The sequence below is a fragment of the Manduca sexta genome, chromosome 2, assembly GCF_014839805.1.
Source record: "Manduca sexta isolate Smith_Timp_Sample1 chromosome 2, JHU_Msex_v1.0, whole genome shotgun sequence".
Classification (NCBI taxonomy): Eukaryota; Metazoa; Arthropoda; class Insecta; order Lepidoptera; family Sphingidae; genus Manduca; species Manduca sexta.
In genome coordinates, this window is record NC_051116.1 from 172820 (window position 1) to 192340 (window position 19521).

Below are 19521 nucleotides of genomic sequence, written 5' to 3' on the forward strand. Positions count from 1 at the left end.
CTACAAGAAATATGTTGTTAGAAATTTTGTACGTAGTTTTGCAATATGGTAAAAGAAAATTGACTAAAACATATGAACACCTAATAAATTCAATAAAGTCAGACTATTTCTTCAAAACAATCCAAAATAGAAATCTTTCTATTTCTATTTCGTTGTTCTATCAATAAAGGTTATTAAAATGTTAAACTAACTATCGGTTTCTAGTTTCTTTATTTACATCAAATAATAGAAAATCAACACTGTATTAATATTCCTAGATATGTTTCTAGAAAACATTTCGACGTATTTGCCTTACCTGTAGCCGTACAAGATAAAATGGCGTCTTCGTTGGGATTTGTAATTCCATTTTGCGACGCTGATACGATGCTTGCAGGATCTGAGGAAAATATTTATGTACTCGCAGGCAATTTAGAATAGATATCTATACAAATACTTCCAAGTAATGGGACTTTTAGTTAGTACTGAAGTTATAGTTAATTCAAATAGACATTCAAACCAAGTTAAGTTTACCCAACATTTTTATAGTCCCAAATAATGAACCAACCCTGTATTACAATTGTTCCACTACTGGGTATATACCTTCTACTACTGTGAGGGTAAATCCTTTCAAAACTAGGCCTAAACGCCTTGTTATTCTTAATAAATTAAAACCTTTTATATAAATTTCAGTGATAAAAACAATATTCTCCAAAAGTATAACATTCAGCGATTCAGATTTTATACTTCTGCTGGATGGTTTTTTCGTTGACTTTTACAATAAGTCAGCCTTTGTTTAAAAACCACAATAACTACGATATGATACTATTGGTCTACTGCGATACGAGCCTGAAGCCCAGTACAGCAAACCACCGTGAACTGATAGTGTTGTATCTTGAATAAATAAATAAAAAAAAATAGGTAAGCTAGTTACTTACAGTGAACATTTATGCTGATGTTGGCAGTAGCAGCTCCCTGGGAGTTGACAGCCTCGCACGTGTACACACCGGCGTCGGCGAGACAGTCGGGTCAAGTTCAGCATACTTCCTTCCGAAAGTATTCTGTCATCTACGAAGAAACATTAAAAATCAACGGAGATCGAAGACTTGTAATTTTAGTATAAAATAATAAGATTAATTAATATATATATATTTTCCCCTTTACCATAAACAATATGTAGTTAATAAGCCCTCTTAGAAAGTACAAGTAAATAGTTATAGAAGTAATGATTATCATTTTAATGATGATACAACACCATAATGTAATTTGACTGACCTCGATATAATATAACAGTTTACTTCAAGCTGATGATTACAGTAATGACATTGACGATAGTACTAACTCTGACGTTAAAATTGAAGGTATTGATAATGAAAATGATATAAAACAACTTACTCTTTCCTGCTACAACAGTTTAAAATATATCAGTTATTATATACTATATTGGTAATAACATTGATGTTAAACTTAAAGATTATGAAAATGATGCAAATCAACAACTTACTACCGCTGCTATAAGAAGACTGTGTGATGGGGAGTCCGTCCTTGGTCCAAGTGTAAGTGATGCTTCCAGGGTTGCCATCAGCTCGTAATACTACGATTAGCGGTTCGTTTTCTACTCCAACTGTTGTGTAGGGCGTTGCTTCGTCGAATATTGGCGCGTCTGAAATGAATAGTTTGGTTAAAATATGGTTTAAATTACGTTAAACCTTTAAAAAGAGAAGAAAAAATTATGTTACCAAAAGAATTTTGTTTGATGTTTAAAACTGGTTGTTCAGCTTACTTCAACTCTCTTTACAGGATTCATTCGTGTTAGTTAAAAACCTAAACTGTGTTTCAGGCCTGGGATTATAACCCAGGGTTTCCTAGTCAGAAGTTGTTAGAAGAGTATATTTATAGTCTGAGGAGGCAATAACTTAATGAACTAGAAGATAGAGAGATATTTAAAAATAATAAGGCTATTCATAAACATTTACTAGGTTTGCACCAAAAAAAAAAACACTACAGCTTTCACCATTAATAATATTACTATTACTCACAAAGAACTTTCAACGCCATAGCATCGTGGACGCTTCTCTGTAGCGCTTCGTTCGTGGCTTGGCAGGTGTAGATCGCACCGTTCATGTCTTTGGTGATCTTCAGCTTGAGTTCTATTGTTGACACTGTTCCTCCGTGAAGACCTTTCTTGAGCTGCATTGGTAGACCTGTTAGAGGATATGAGCTTTATTTAAGGAAGGTTGTGGCAGTTAGTAGAAAATACGTTATAGTTTGCAGGAAATATAAAAGGTTGATTTTATCTAGTGTTGCAATTGCATTTATTAGTATGCAAGTAGGGACTTTATTAAGAAAATATGCGCACTCAGGGTGTGATTCCTGATATTGATTTTATTGCCAGTTCATTTAAGTATTCATTTATTGTGCCATGTAAGCTTACAGATCATTAACTATGAAATAAAGGGTTAATTTTATTATCTACTAAAGAATTAAAACTATTTTTCACCACTTCAGCACACGAGTGTCAAAGAATACGTTTTCTGTTAACCAGTTTCATTATCAAAATTTTGGATATCGTTGAGAATTTTATAAAGTTATGTTAATCAAAAATAAAGCTTTCTATTGATGGAGATAAAGCTTTATTTACGATAGAATACTTACCTTGCACAGGTATACCATCCCGCCACCAGGATACGTGCGCTGGTGGGTTACTAGAGGCTGCATCGCAGTACAGTGTGGCTTCGATTCCCGGTTTCAACTTTTCAGGTTCTGCTCTCACTTTCACTGCTTCTGGGGCGACTATTGGGAAATTAAAGTTATTTTAGATTTTTTATTAGAGACCTTATTGTTTTTAGATCTAGGTTTATTGCGCCAAAAGAGGTTTGATCATACTTGTTTTAAAAATAATTAGGCTAAAGACATTGGAAACCAGTTTCAAAGAAAGACTACGCCGAAACGGACTGTTGCTAATATCGCTGAAGCAGTTTCATAGTACTAATGTATGACAACTGGTTAGCCTCTGTGGGATTACTTCTTTAATATAGCAATCTGATATAGCGAGTACAACTGGCAATCAACTCTCTTTGAATTTTAGAATTTGAACCACAAAAGCCAGTTTTAAAATAATCTTTTTGTACAGTATAATTTTACATTAACTACTAGCGGAATGTAGACCCGTAAAATATTTAACTAACCCCAAAACTGTGCAAATTAGTGAGGATTAAAACTGCAATTTCTTTACGTCATATTTTATTTTAAGACCTTTTCAGGGCTTAACGTAAAGTGGAATATTATGGTTGCTCAAAGTGAAATTCGCCATTCTATCTAGTCAGACCTTCCTGCTTTTTTTTGGTTATTAAATCCGAATCGTTTACCGATGTGCAGTAAAAGTAAGTTCGAAACATAACTTGGTGACCGAAGCATTTTTAGTTCAAGTAAGTAAGATTTTGCTGTGATCGCTCTAAAGTGAATGTGATGATTAATAAAAGTACAAACAGATGTTAACGTCGTATTGGAATACTGTGTGCTCTGGCATGTAGTGTTTGATAGTACATTACGCGACGCTATGACGCATTGACGCGCAGTGAAACGCTTTCGACCAAGTCCTCAAATTACTTAACACAATATTTAATTCATATTCCTAAAGCTATAATATGACTTAATGATTTTCTTAAAGACATTCGACTGACTTTTTTGATAATTCCCAGATAAGTGAAGTTTTCTTAACTACTGATAAACTTTTGATGTTCATTAATTCATTTGAATTACAGTATAAGTCAGGTTCAATCCTCAATCCCAGTAAATACTCGTTAAAAACTTACAATGAACGTTCAAAGTGACTTTTTCGAAGAGTGGGATCTCAGTGGCGCTGTTGGTGGCTTCGCATCTGTACTGCGCTTGGTTGTCAGTCACGTTCGTCAGGATAGAGATCTCTGCAGACACTGACTTCTCCGTAGTCTTCGTTACTGAATGTATCTGGTGAAAAAGAAAGAGTTTAGAAGCGAGGAGCTTACATAGGATATGAGGGCTCAGGAGTGTGACTACGTACAGGGAGCGTGGTGTGACACGCGGGCGGTGGAGCGACGAGCTGATGGGAGTGTATGAGAGCTCAGGAGCGAGTGTGAGGTTGAACCTTCGTACGGGACGTGAAGAACTGAATTCTGGTAGCAGAGCTGGTAGAATATGTTGGTGGCGTAATACTGGAATAGCCCTCGTGTGTCGCGTTCCTTAATCACCCGGTGTCCAGTTTTTAACAGACCGGCATTGTGTCGACGGTCGAAGGACTATTATTCCGTGATATTTCTTGGTAATGTATCTGGCCCCTTCAGTTCGCGTGTAGAGTGACTTCCACGTGCTCGGATAAATAGCGGATAGCTTACCTTCTTATCATTCTTGTACCACGTGAGAGTGGCCAGGGGGTTTCCTCCGGTGGAGATGCAGGACAGCTTCTGCACCGTGCCAGCTGATAGAGTCGTTCCTGGTATGTACCCGGTGATCATCGGAGCATCGGGGGATCTGGGGGTAAACAGAGGTTTATATTGTTTTTGTGTCAAAATAAACCGTCATCCAGTAATTAGGTACAGACAGCTGCCTGAATGTCATTTCTCCTCTAGAGAATCCAGTCTAGGGGAAAATATGCTAGAAAAATTTATACAAAGTATTTTAAATCCATCACAGGCAAAATCGGTTTCATTTGTAATTAAGATAATTTTTAAAGTTATTGTTTCGCAGCATCACTTAAGTTGAAGACCTATCCAGGGTTTTATACATAGTTCACTTTTATGGGTTAAAAGTTTGGTAATTCAGGACATAGTCTATTTGTTTATCAAAGTTCATCCAAATACGTTCAGCGATTAATGCGTTTCGCTTAAGAAAACATACGACAAATTAAAATGCATTAAAACACTCAAAAATCTTCACACCCTTCGAAGTATTTTAAAATAAAAATATTTGAACACCACTCCACAGTTTTTCTAGTCTAAAACAAGCAGCGAAGCGCAGACACCCCTCGTTTGAGGTTAAGCATCCCGCTATCTACTTTATGGCCGCCATTTTACTTTTGTTTAATTTTTTTTCGGCAAAATCGGCGGAGTAATTTCGACTGCGTTTAACTTTGGTATGAATAATGGTTTTGTTATTATATTTTATATTTCTTTAGTTTTTTTTTTTTTTGTTTTTTTTTTTATCCGGGTCAAATTAGGAACACAGTGTATGATTTGTATAGCAATTAATATATATTGTTGAATTTTTATTCAATTCACACCCCATGCCTTATATCCTCTAAGAGGTAGACGGAGGGGGAATAGGTGCCCTTACCACCGTGTGTATCACACCATGGGACGGATTCCATGATGTGACAGTGATATTGTACCAATATTCTAAAAAACTCTATTTCATTACGTACATATATTTTGCGAAATACTCAAATAACAATGTAATTAATATCTCTATTATAATAAACAAGCTCAAAATAATAACAGTAAATTAACTTATTAAAAATGTATCTTATTTAATTAATAGTTCATTAAAATTTAATTAAAGTAAGCGAAATTGCTCTCTATTTCATTCAGAAAACCAAATTACTCTAATTCAGTCTTTTATCAAAACGTCAGTGAGTTAGCCTAAATAAAAGATAAGGTTTAATTTATAAAGCTCATCAAATTAAGCATGGATATAAAACACAAGTAGTATACAGATGGGTCAATTTTGACCCAAGCTTGAGTAACCACCAATTACATCTACAATTATATAGATTGTCTAAGAAATAAACTTCAAATATCTCTAAAATACACACAAAATCACTAACTCAAACTACATCAAAATAAGACCCAATATACAATGACATAAGATGACTTTTATGACATAAAATTCTAAAGTGTAATTCATTAAAATGCAGCCAATTTAGGGGTCACTTCTGACCCGGCCAGCGGTCAAACACGGCATTACAATGTAGAATCAGCAGAGATTTTCTTAATAAATACAGTTTACGGTATCGTCTACCCTCGGACCGTTTATTCGTGTCACGTACGCTTTAATGTTGGGCCGTAGGGTAAGCGAGTTGTGACGCGGTAGCGGGAGCGGATGAAGGAATGAAAAATTGCTTAAATTCACTATTTTATGGGAGGTTATGGATGATTAGTGCAGACAGCTTGAGCTTGAAATAATTTTAGTACGACCAAGATGTACTTTATGGTGTAATTTTTCATAAATTTGAGTTTTTCGTCTGCAATTTGTCATACTTTATACCATTTAATTAACAATAACCCCGGGGCCATTCATCAATCTATAATCATGTCACGGATAATTAATTGTTTTTAAGTGTTATGACATTTCTTTAGTGTTTCCAAATAAAACAACAGTTACACTACCACTGTTCCGCCTTCAAACACCGCGAACAAATGTACTGAGATTTGCGCCCTTGTCACGGACCATACGATTGCTTAATACTATATCCCAGAACTTGGATATATTTATATGTAACCTGTTAGATTTCACAGATATGGCTCATAGATGTATTGAAATCAATTGTTAAGATTAAATCTGTATAACATCGCATTAGTATCAACTGTTATGGTGTTATAATATATGTATAAATAAATAAATAAAACAGTTCCACTGCTGAACACAGGCTAGCCTCAAGCCTTCCAGATCAAACTGTTAGCCTGCACGCAGCAGGTTCCTGTGACCTTTAGCATTAGATAAAAAAATGATCTCTCACTGTTTCTAAGGCCGTACGTTAATAATCAACATTCACATGACACCCGTATCGCATAACATGTGTGTAATTTCCAGCCGCGCGGTATAGCCGAGTTAACGCTCTGTCTTTGTTTCGGCTTTAGGGTTGACATTCGGGCCGGCGACCTTTCGGCTTCGGCGAACTCGGGTTTTTTTAAATTTTAAATCACTAGTTTTCGGCAACTATTGCTGGAGGTATATTTGTATATATATCCATATTTGTAAGGTGTTAAAACCCGCCATAGTGGGCCACGTGTGTTGCGTTCCGAGATGAGCCTGTTTATCCGGTACCAATAGGCCGGCATAATTGTGTCGACTGTCGAGGGGTAATCATCTCTCGTCAGTCGACATTCTATTGGACCCCACTCCATTTACCATCAGGTGCTGTGGGTCACTTTAAAGTGCCGGTATAAAAAAACTTGTCTTCACTAAATAACTCGTCGCTTTTCCTTTTCAGGCGTAGGAAACCACAAGAAAAATATACCGCAGTCAAAATATCCGAAGAATGTCACAAAATACATTGTATAACCTATGTTAATTTACCTATCCTTTGACAAATTTATCTAATGCTTCAGTTTTATAACACCATAATTTAATATACACAAATAGACTAACACTTCGGAAACTTCATCGTTTGATGTCATAATTTTTGTTTATTACTTTGAATGACTAGACGAGCTTGCCCTTCCCCTGATGGTTAGCAATACGACCGCCCATAAACAGTAGAAATATCCAACACCTTGAATTACAAAGTATAATTTGGTATTCCATTGCGCTCGCCATCCAGAGACATGAGATGTTAAGTCTTATTATGTCCAGTAGTGACATTGCTATAATCTAAAATGCGTGCCACTGGCGATCCTGGCTACAAGAGTTATAGAGGCGGGTATGCTTGATAGGCTGCTAAATATTTTCAAATATACTGCCAGGGAACGAAAGCTTAGTTGGAATGTGAACGGACTGCAGGGAAGAAGGTCCGCAGGTTCAAAACCCAAGACTTCTAACTTTTTGAAATTACATGTGTATTATTTATGCGAGGAAACCCATATACCTGAAAATTCTTCATAAGAATTTCGAAGGTATGTGAAGTCTCCCAACCCGTACTGTACCAACGTGGTGAGGTAAGGTTAAACCCTCTTCGTAGTAGAGCTGCACTAGGCCAGCGTGGTGGACTAAGGCCTAATCCCTCTCAGTAGTAGAGGAGGCCCGTGCAGCAGTGGGACAGTACATACATACAGAGCTTTCATTATTATACTAGTGCCATCTAGTAAATTCTCAAAAACAGATACCCATCACCGCAAATTAAACATCCAAATACCACCTAATCTAGGTTAACCGCAAGCAAACGCTTTGTTGATTCCAGATAAACATAAACACTAGATTGAGACGTACATCTACACCTCTAGTCATGACCGCAAAAGCCATCCGTGGTTTTGGTGGGCATCATTAAACGAGGATTAGCAAGAGAAGTTACTGAAGTCGACTTTGACAATTTGTAGAAGTTTACAAATACCACTACATATCCATTTATTGAAACCATGAAACAAAATTATAAGGAGAAGAATGAAATATTAATAAAAAGAGCGACGATAGCTTAGAGTGGGACAGACTATCAATAGGAAAGTCCGCAGATTCAAAACCCAGGGCACACATCTATTACTTTTCTAAAGTTCTGTGTGTATTTTTTTGTGAATGATCGCTTGCTTTAAACGAAGAAAAACCTCGTGAGGAAACCTGCATACCTGAGATGTTCTCTACAAGAATTTTGGGGGTGTGTGAAGTCTACAAATCTGCATCAGGCCAGTGTGGCGAATTGAGACCTATTTTTCTGATTTTATCGAGTTTTATATTATAACTGTTTCCCGATGTTTCGAAGACTGCAGCCTTCAAGGTCACGGGAGGATAGCGGTGTTTGTCATCCGAAAAGTCTGTATATCTACCTATATTTATAATTATGAAAATCAAGTCTTCGAAACGTCGGGAGAAAATTGTAACAAATAAACGCGATATAATCTGAAAAATAGTTTTATTGCAAAACCAATATGTTCCAACAAAGTCCATTGTTATATACCGAATAAATAAACAGAACAATTCTTCAAAGCACCAACAACCCTTAAAAAACCCTACACATATTAATGAACCAGATGTGTCCCAAATAGGGTTGGCACGTGGCATATTTTATTTAATTCCATAAATAAGTAATTTTTTACTGCTTTCCGCTGGTTAAATCTGTTCAAGATTTTCAGATGGTAAACGATCGTGTATCGTTAGTTTCCACGAAGTTAACGATCCTTAAGTGAGAAAGATTTTGACGAAAATAACTTGAAATTTCGATTGAATTAACAGTGAAATCATATAGGTCTTTTGCGATCGTTAATCATGTCAAACCTGCAGAACGATATAAATTCTCTATTCTGATGTTTTAGGGCTGTATAGTAGTATGGTTTTATAGTTTTGTAGGGTTTAGACTGGAAGATCTTAGGTTTGAATCCTGGGCAAGACTAAATGGTATTATAACACGAATAAGGAGACACCGGAGGGAATGACAGATTGAGAATTTTTATAAATAAATTTTGATGAACAATAAGGCGAATATGATTTATCACAAATATATTTTATGAAAGAGAATGATAGGTTACTTAGTATCCCGGTAGACTATTCCTGGGAGAGTTGTGTTCCGGGAACTCATGTAACAACTCACTAAATCTAGTTTTCTATACTTAGCGCTTTACTAATATTATAAGGAAGTGCAAAATTAAATTAGGAAACCGATTCGAAATTAATTTTTCATTACTAATTATTACTAAGTAATGGACTGGCTCGGTGACGTAGTTGTATTACCATTCCAGTGCTGAGGACTTGGGTTCGATCTCCTGGTCGGACAATGATATTGGGTTTTTCTACTCAGTATCAGTTAGTATGGAATTTGTGTCTGATATAGCAATAGGCTCCGTCTATCATGTCATGGGACGGAATATGTACGACGAAAAATGGGTTGCGCCTTTGCCTACCCTTTCGGTGATAAAAGACGTAAGTGTTCGTGTATTACTTAAATAAAACTGATTTAGAAGCCATTGCATTTTGATGCATTACAATAGAACTTCAGGTTGTAGGGTACGTGGTAGGTAATTTTGGATTTAGAAGTAATTTTGAGTACGTATACATACCTTTGTAATAGTTGACAATATTTTGCCTTCCACTGTCGTTTTAACTTAATAAAGATAAGAAACATACTCACAGCTAGCTTTAAAAGTAAAAGTAACCGCTGAACTAAAATCCATAAGTATTGCCAAAACAAACCGGTTAATATTATCTATACATATTATAAAATAATATTTAATTTTTCTGTTTGTCCGCATGTTATAGATTTTTTATGAAATTTTCTATGGAGGCAGTTTAAGACCCTGGGAATGTTATAGGCTACTTTCTATACCGGGAATATATAGCGGGACTTCACAAAACTCCTTCACGTAAGCGAAACCGCGAACAAACGCTAGTAAGTCATACATAAGAGTTGTTACCAGTCATATTTGACAATAGTAATTTTGCTTTAGATATTACCCGATATACACCGTTTATAAGTAAACCTGTTAAAACGAATAAGTTTTCTAAAAGGAGGTCATTCTTTCCGAGCCAGCCCTCCGTCCACTTCAGTTTACCAACATACAATTAATTTGCACGACGGCCAACGATTCATTACTTTAATGAGGAACACGCGCGTCCCCCCTCCGGGAAAAATGGCGGGAGTGGAGCCAAGTGATAATTTGATGGGAAGACATTTGTTCGTTTTTCAATATTTGATATTTGGTGTTTGATAAATGTCAATTGAAAGTGTTGATGAAGTCATTTTTCCATATTATCTTATATATTTAAAAATGAATCCCCATTTCCCTTGGTCACGCCATCACGCGTGAACGGCTGGACCGATTTCACATTTTTTTTTGTTGTGTTTGTTATTGTCAGGAGAAGGTTGTTATGAAAGAAAAAAATCAAAAAATTACGCGGAAAACGAGAAAATTTAAGAAAACTTGAAAATATTAATTTTATATAACTGTCAATTGTTTGAAATAATTGTCAGCGATTGACAGAAGGCGCGGCAAATTCATAGTTAAGACAGGACAATGTCTGTCGGGTCAACTAGTATATTATAACTCTCTTTCAAGTTATTTGTAAGGCATCGCGTAGACGCTATCAATTTGAAAACACTATTATGATATTGACGGTTGAATTTTCTGACACACTGTCTTGCGGTGTAGTCAAGGTGTAGTTTTGGATATGAGTTTGAAGCATCTGTGCGGCGTCTAATATAATTGGAAAGTTTGTGAGAACATATACGAATTAAATGCATAACCTCTGAGTGGATTTAATGCTTGGCACACAGATCCAGTTTTGGATAAATGTTAGCATTTTTTTGCGAGCAAAATTTAGATTACCAATTATCGGAAATATTTAATTACTATTAACTTCTAAATACTTATATATCCTATCTATATTTTTGTTTGTTAATATTTCTAGATTCAAAAACACAATTCTATTTTCAAAAACAAACAATATTACAGACTTCCATCAATTCCACATCGCTGCTGATATTTTTAAATCTAAATTAAGCAAAGGACAAAAAACATTCAGCCGGCGAGTATGAGGGAGAAAAAATGTAGAACGGCTTACCAGGTTAAGCCTACTACAACTTTATAGCTTAAAGCTAGTGGAAAAATCGGGCTTAACATGAATTACTGTTATAGGTTCCGTACATTTGCCTTTAAGGAAATTATGCATAGTGGTCATAAAATTCATGAGTAATGGGGTTGGAGTTGCTAGACTAGAAACTAAGTGTAGACCTATATGAAGAATTAAGGGTTTATTATTAATTTAGCTGACAGTAAAATAAAATATGATCAACTATGAAGGATAGTTATAACTGTGGTTTCAAGAGAGTTTTATTTTGGACTCTAAATGCTTTTTGGCTAGCTTTAATCTAAGGTGTATTTTTTATTGTTTTTTAGAAAGGTAAAATTGATATAAAACTATGTTTGCGGATTTTTACTCGGTTTTATATTATAATTTTCTCAATGATTTATGTTAGATTCGCCATTTTACAATATTAAAATGAATGACAACCAACAAGGGTCTGGTTAATTAAAATGTTGTCAATTCCAAACTAAGGGTAATATCATGAGGTTTGATTAATCTTTACGCACGCGGAACCCCGCCCGGCCGCCATGTTGGACCGCTTCCGGTTCCGGTAAATTTTATGATAATTCGCCAGACAGGATGTCGACCGTGCCCGGTCTGTTAACCGCAATAGTTTTTAGTTGTTTTGCAATTCTTTTCAGCAAACTTATTAATTTAGGGACATGATAACATTTCTGACTTTTAGAAATTAAGATTGAAGAATTTAAGTGTTTTCGTATTTGTCTGCCAACCCTAAATCAGCGTGATGGCCTGAATCCAGTAGAAGAACCCTGTGCCCAGCAGTAGGACAATATTTACATGACTGGTATTATTATTAATTTCAATTAATTATAATATAATTAAAGCCGATTAAGGCAATGAGTTATAGGTTTAGTATTATGTATAAGCTATTATGTTCACGGTATTTTCTAAATATTAAAACGGTATATCTGAAGAAACATGAACGCAACCTCCTTTCTAATATAATTTAATGTAACTGTATAGTTGAGCTTCTTAAAACAAAAAATTGGTCACACTGTCTTTCATGTTTCAACTAGTGTAATTCCTAATAATAACTAACTAATATTATATACAATGAGCAAGGTGACGTGGTTAAGCCTGCGAAAAAAAAAAGAAATAAAAAGGGCGGGAAATTGAACCGGCTGGCCAGCGGACCACGGCGTAGGTGATACACTTTTGCTGGCATTTTGCTTTGGATAGGACGGACATTCACAATTGTTCCATTTCGCTAGCTATATTTTTATGTTCTTGCTCGTTTGCTTATTTGTTAACTAATTTGTTTAAAATTGTTGTCTTTTATTAAATAAGTTAAGTTATAGGTACTAAATACTATTTTATTTTTGAGTTGATTGTCAAACAAATAAGTGTGAAAAACGCTAAATGTACGATAATTCAGTATTTTATCAATATCTATATGGTCGAATATGATAATGCGTTTAGAATTTGTATTACAACAGGAAAATATTCAAAGTACAGTTCCTCAAGGATGAAATCTCATGACGGATAGGAAAGAACGCCAAATATACGTTTCCTGTTCGTCGGTGTTCGAGAAAATTCCATAACATATTTCCAATTATGTTCTGACAGCAAATCAAATGCAGCCGCGTTCGAGGGTGAAAATCGATCTTTCCTTACGTAAAAATCGCTGGCAATCTATAGGGTTAATTGTTTGGTTACTCTGTAGATGGCAGCGTCGTCATTCGTGCCGAAATTTAAAGATTTTTGTTCTTGGATTATTTACAGTTGGTTTAAAGGTATTTATATTATAATTTATGTTTATAAATTTTTATAACTTGTACATGATAAAAATGAATTCTATTTTTCTTTTTATTTCATAATTATATTTTGTAGCGTATTACGAAAGAATGGAATTTATGAGATGTATTTCTTGGCCCAAAGAAGATGTACAATAACGTACATTCGAAAAAAAATTTAACCAAGATAATTTATATATATTTGGATAGAATTCTTAAACACGAGCCTATGGAAATACATCATTTAATTCTAAAAGTATCCGTTTTTGAGATTTTTATAAATTTATTTGACTTAAAATGAACACTTTCGAAATATAAATGTTCCGAAATATAAATCTATATTGGAACGCAGCCTCATAAAAGATAAAATTGTCAAAAAATAGTAATATTTGCCTCTCATATTACCCAGTATGACGTTCTTTTTGTTTTATTTTTAGATTTCCCTTTATATACGCGAATGAAAATAACTGAAAGCTTATTATGTATAACAAAAATCAAGAATCTAGGTAATTACCCATTCCGCCTCTTTTGAGGAATCAATGATATATCTTTTGAGTTATACTGCCAACACAATTCCTTCTTATTTTTCTTCTAAATAGAGCAGTCTAAAATTATTCTTTTAATGATTCCAAGCTCCCCATTGTTTCCACCTTATTATCTAATAAGTTTGATGTAGATTGGAATTAGTTCGAAATAAAAATCGAGCACCGTTACAAAAAGCAGACATGTCCTTTAACGAAATAACTATAAATGTACTAAAATAGTGAAAAAGTGTTAAAATAAAACCTCCATACAAGCGAGGATACGACACATTCATTACGTTCAGTTAACCTTTCCAAGCATTGCTTCCACGGAATTTAATTATAAGTTCGTACTGTAAATTACTTTTCTACAGTCATTTAATATGTATATCTGGAAATTTCGATTAAATATCAGATATTATCTCTGGAGTTGTTTTTAATCTTAACTTTTTCAATTATCAAACTACCTTTGTTTACTAATTACTGTTATAATATTGGGGACGTGTTTCAAAATTTTCAAGTAAATTATATTTGACAGTTATTATATTAAACAGTTAATGTTGATAGTACTTTTATTACCATTTATTTGGGAGCATAGATTAAAGTAACTTTTGTTTTTGATCGGGTTATATATTTATATGAAGACTAGCTTTTGCTCGCGGCTTCGCCCGCGTGAAGGTGTTTTCCAGGATAAAATTCCACTGTTTGATAAAAGTCTTGCTACATATTTTCCCGGTACTTATAGGTTCAAACTAATTTTATCCCCAATCTATAATTTCAGTTCAATCAGTCGAAAATATAAGAACATTTATACAAACTTTCATCCCCTATTTTATCCCCTTAAGGGTAGAATTTATCAAAATCCTTTCTTAGGGGATGCCTACGTCATAGTAGCTTTATGCATGTAAAGTCTTAGCCCGATCCGTCCAATGGTTTGGGCTGTTCCTTGATATATCACTGTTAGTCACCTTTGAGTTATATATTATATTAACAACTGAAGTTAGCTAAAATTGAGTTTCTCGAAGCCGACCACTATTTATGTACTATGTATTTTGAGACTATGCAATTTTGTCGCGTTCGCGATTCACTTTCACTTTTGTTGAGTTTCAGAACGCGATATTAGATCCTCCAACGCGCACGCGAATTTGAACTTTATGCAGCGGTAATAAATTACAAATTGACTCTCCATTTTATTTAGAAAACGTTTGTATGGGAAATAGAAAAATGCTGTTTTGAGGATTTTCCCGGCAATTATTCGAATTTTTCTCACCTTTTAAATCTTCCCTAGACCTCCACGAATAATTCAAGACCAAGATAAGATAAATCCGTTCAGCCGTTCTCGAGTTTTAGCGAGACTAACGAACAGCAATTCATTTTTATATATATAGATTAGCATTTCCTCAGAAGTTGTGAAAAGCCCTATTGGAATAATAAAGGTAAAATCAGTCAAATGTTAATATTGACTGGCTTGAACATTTTACATACTTTGTTGTTGACTAAACCTTGTGACCCAAAGAGGTATAATGTAACATCAGCCATTTTGACATTGCGTTAGTAAATTAAACCAAATTTTCGTTTGTACTTCTGCTAACACTGTGCCTAAAATTATTCTCAATACGTTTTATTTTCTACTAAAAATACTAGTTTTCTTTTCTGATTTCTTGTTTGATTAGATTTGATAATTGGTCATACAGGTATGTTACACCTCTACCTACCCCTCAAAAGGTAAAAAAGGCGTGATTCTGTATATGGGTCAATAAAAATTCATCCCCAACTTTTAATACTATAAAGATCGCGTCCATAAGGCAGCGGTTAGAAGGACTTCATCCCGCTGTTTAATGGGTTCAGTAACTCGATGGTACCCTTGAGCCGCGTGATCTGAATCTATACACATTGATCAGGGTGTTAGGGCGCGTTCACAGTTCACGGATTTTAGTTAGACTTTATATAATATCAGCCCTGTATGTACACTGCTGGTTGACAGAAATAGACACTGCGATGGTACCTACCTAGGCGGGACCTCGAATATGAAATCTACGTGCTGTATTATATAGTGTCTCACTGTTGAGCACTGGCCTCCTCTACTACTGAGAGGGATTAGGCCTTAGTCAACGAAACTGGCCTAGAATCAATTGGTAAACTTTAAACACCCTTAAAATTTAGTAAGATTTACCCACGTGAAATTTTTTCCTCCTTTTCGAAAACAAATAGGTTTTTTGTAGTAAAAGTTGTTGCACCAATACTATTTTATACTTTTCCTTCATTAAAAGTAACATGTAAGTTTGCATTGTAGATTTATTATGTTATTGACTGAGGGCCAACGTTTCGGGAATAGTGAATTAAATTACACTTTGTAAAGTGGTTGATACTACTATTATTTAAGTATTATCGTCACATGTGTACAGACCCCTATACTCGTGAGATCACTGTATAATGTGGACCCTTTGATGGCGCGCATAGATTAGATTTCGGCTCGGAATGACGTTAACCTACTTAGCGAGATTTATATTTATAAGGATGTTATATTTGCAAAATCTGAATATTGTAGGATATGCTAAAGTTTGAAGTACAAGGTCGTTTTGAAATTGCGTTACTAAATGAAACTACATACTCGTCTTCACCTTTGCCAAAAAATAATCATTAATAACCAATATTTTCACCAAAAATCCTGGTTTTAGTTTTCCAATTTTTTTATTATTTTGTAGTTTAATGTGAATCGTGTGCGTGAGTGTATTTCTGACTGAAAGTATGATGTTGCCGCTTCAACGAATTCTCTTAGAGTAGTAGTAGTGGTATTAGGGCGCGTAAAATTAAAATGACATTTTATTAATATTTATTGTGTGAAACTTACACTCTTTTATTTTACATCTACAACTCAAGAAACTTATTGTAAAGTGTTATTTCCAAGTAGACAAGTATGTGGTTTCATTTAGTAATGCAATGTCAAAATGACCCTGTATGTTAAAAAGAAACGTAGAAATTTCTTAATTGATTTTGTTGTGTACACCGTCCTAGATTACTACTATTATAAGATGAAAAGAAAGTAGTATGAAATTCATGGCGTCTCTTAAACTTAAACTAAAAATTTTCTTTATTCGAATAGTCTCCCAGAAGCTGATTGTAGGTTAATTATATCCGCCAGGATAGCGACCACCGTACACAACGTGTTAAAACCCGCCATAATGGTTCCAAGTGTGTCGCATTCCGGGATCAGACTGTGTAGGCCGGCATAATTGCGTCGATTGCGAGGGGTAATCATCTGTCGTCGGTCGACATTCTACTGGACCCCACTCCACTTACCATCAAGTGCAGGGGGTGAAATGTTCAAAAAAAAAATATTAACTTACACAGCACGTTGATGGTATGTGTTGCTACCACGTTCTCTGCCAGTTGTCCGTTGATACCATGGCATACCACCACCACGGAAGTGCGTTTCGGCTCCACCATCACCGTCACGTTGGATGTGGTCACCCAGCCACCTGCGGGAAGAATATGTTTATTATTATACTCGTATACTACAGAGGTAGGCAGAGCCTATGCTCACTATACTTTTGCATTTTTGTCGGTAAATAGTTAACCAACTCTATCTTAGTTCTCGTAGATTGTAGGGTTGACCCCAATAGATTTTTTTCAAACTAGCTTTGTGTATCCTATTTGTTAAACACATTTTTATCAATTGAATACTTTACCTTAACCCCACTCCAATGTGGGGTTGACGCCACCCCCTTTTTTAACGTATTAAAAACCGACTTGAATTAGTTTGGTCGATAGATCTCATAAAAAGCGCGTGGGGTTGACCCCACACTCAAGTAGGATGAGAGCTAGTTTGTCTAGTCCAAGAGATTGTTCATTCTCCTTACCTTCAGGCGATATAGCAGTTCTATTGTTTGCCTCCTTATGCTGTTTTCCGAGGACCACCCATTTGATCTCCGCTGCAGGGTTGGAAGGTGCTGTACTGCAGGTCAGGGGCACTGGGTCCCCCACTCTCGCTTCGGAGGGGCCGGATATCGTCACGTGGGATGGAGCGACTGTAAACCAAAGATAATGTTAGAATTCAATAAAAAGTAAAAAAAAAATTAAAGTGTTAAGGAAGAATTAATGCTTGAGGCAATTTCTCCCTGTCAAGTCTTTACTGGTTGTAGGTCTCATATGTAAGATTCCACCTGGATAGGTACCACCGTAATGTCTATTTCTGCCGCCAAGCAGCAGCGTGTGGTCAATGTTGTGTTCCGGGTTGAAGGACATTGTAGCAAGTATAACTACTGGACATAATAAGACTTAACATCTCATGTCTCAGGATGGTGAGTGTAGTGGAATATCAAACAATACTTTGTAATTCAAGGTGTTGGATGGTGTATCTAGAAAAATGTACAAATCAAAGCCGTGACGTCATAGAAATGATAGTGTTTACTGATATTCGATATAAGGTCCCTTCGTATTTGACCTTCAGACGGCTAATCACGCCCATTACCTTATATTTATGAATATCTTTTGCTTGTTTACGAACTTTATGCGATATTTATTATATTATTTTCTTTTATAAAAATACTTATTTATGATAAAACTATATTCGAATGTAATCCTGTCTGAAAAGATGTTTATATTATATTAAATTCAATAGCTAAGTTAAAGAAATATTGAGCAGTGTAAGGCCGTATAATTAATTTTATGTTGTGGTAAATTTGGTGCTTGCAATTTTCATCTCAAGTAATGAATAAAATCATTGTTAAAATGATTAATACTTAATATATAGCATGATATATAATATATACTATAAATAATATAATGCCTTTTATATGTTCTTAGTCAACTTTAATCTAACATCTTTTGTGTTTAAGATATTAATTATCATGAGAGACTAGGCCGAAAAACAAATGACTGCAGAAGGACATCGAAAAATATGAAGTTATGCTTTTCAACAACATTTTACATTGGTAAAATATAACCTTTAAAATAACATCTACCGCTATAAACGTAAAATCATAGTTTTAATTTATATCACACTAGCTTTTGCCCGCGGCTCCGCCCGCGTTATAATGTTACGGGATAAAAACTAGCCTATAGCACTCGGGAGTAATGTAGCTTTCTACTAGTAAAAGAAATTTCAAAATCGGTTCAATAGTTTCAGAGTTTATTCCCTACAAACATAGTTACACACTTTCCTCTTTATAATAATAGTATAGATAAAAACTGCGTAAATCATTGACGTATATTCTATAGACACGAACGTCCATATAAACTATTTGTTCAAAATCTGAACTAAAATGGCAACCAAAACGTCACTGTTGTAACCTATTTATTCACTTGAACAACAAATAATTTTACTTATTTGACTACTATTTATTCACATTCAGGTTTACATTGAGACTTGAGTTATTTTGAGCGCCACTCCGTACATAACCACACGCCGTCAATATTGAAATCATACTTAATCAGGTGTGCAGATTGCAGTACAGTTGAGTCGAACAAAAGTGTACGGAACGCCAGATCTAGTACAAAATATCGATGGCGTAAATAGATTAACAATTTAAATTAAACTATTTTACGGATTTTATCGCGGTTTTAATATTTTATTTTTCTCCTGACGTTTCGAACACTTTGCAGCCTTCATGGTCACGGGGGGGACTGAGGTGTTGTTCATCCGCAAAGTCAGAGTTACAATATCTACCTACATTTTATAAATACACAATTTTTTTAAAAAAAATAGATATTCGTGGTCCGATCTACGCAGAATGAGCTCACAGTGTCTTGAAGATTAACAATTGTCAAACATATACCTTTAAAATACAATTTACAAGCCATGTAACACAATAACAGTCATGCGATATTCGCAAACATTTCTCTTTGAA

The 19521-nt window shown here is 35.0% G+C and overlaps 2 protein-coding genes across 2 annotated transcripts in view; both read right to left on the minus strand.

The window, feature by feature from the left end:
- Positions 1–910: 910 nt before the first annotated feature.
- LOC119188780 (nephrin-like) lies at positions 911–17700 on the minus strand. The gene is made up of 8 exons (XM_037436608.1): positions 17533–17700; positions 17020–17151; positions 4350–4485; positions 3792–3945; positions 2632–2769; positions 2016–2180; positions 1481–1639; positions 911–1044 (listed from the first exon to the last, which is right to left on the minus strand). Exons 2-8 carry the CDS (start codon positions 17082–17084, stop codon positions 911–913), a joined length of 951 nt encoding a protein of 316 aa, XP_037292505.1. The 5' UTR covers positions 17085–17151; positions 17533–17700.
- The window catches only part of LOC119188782 (synaptogenesis protein syg-2-like), a 14065-nt gene continuing 11683 nt past the window's right edge, over positions 17140–19521 (minus strand). Inside the window, exons 5-6 of the mRNA XM_037436612.1 lie at positions 17471–17700; positions 17140–17151 (exon numbers count right to left, since the gene is read on the minus strand). Coding sequence (XP_037292509.1) covers positions 17140–17151; positions 17471–17700 — 242 coding nt within the window. The remainder of the gene's footprint in view (positions 17152–17470; positions 17701–19521) is intronic.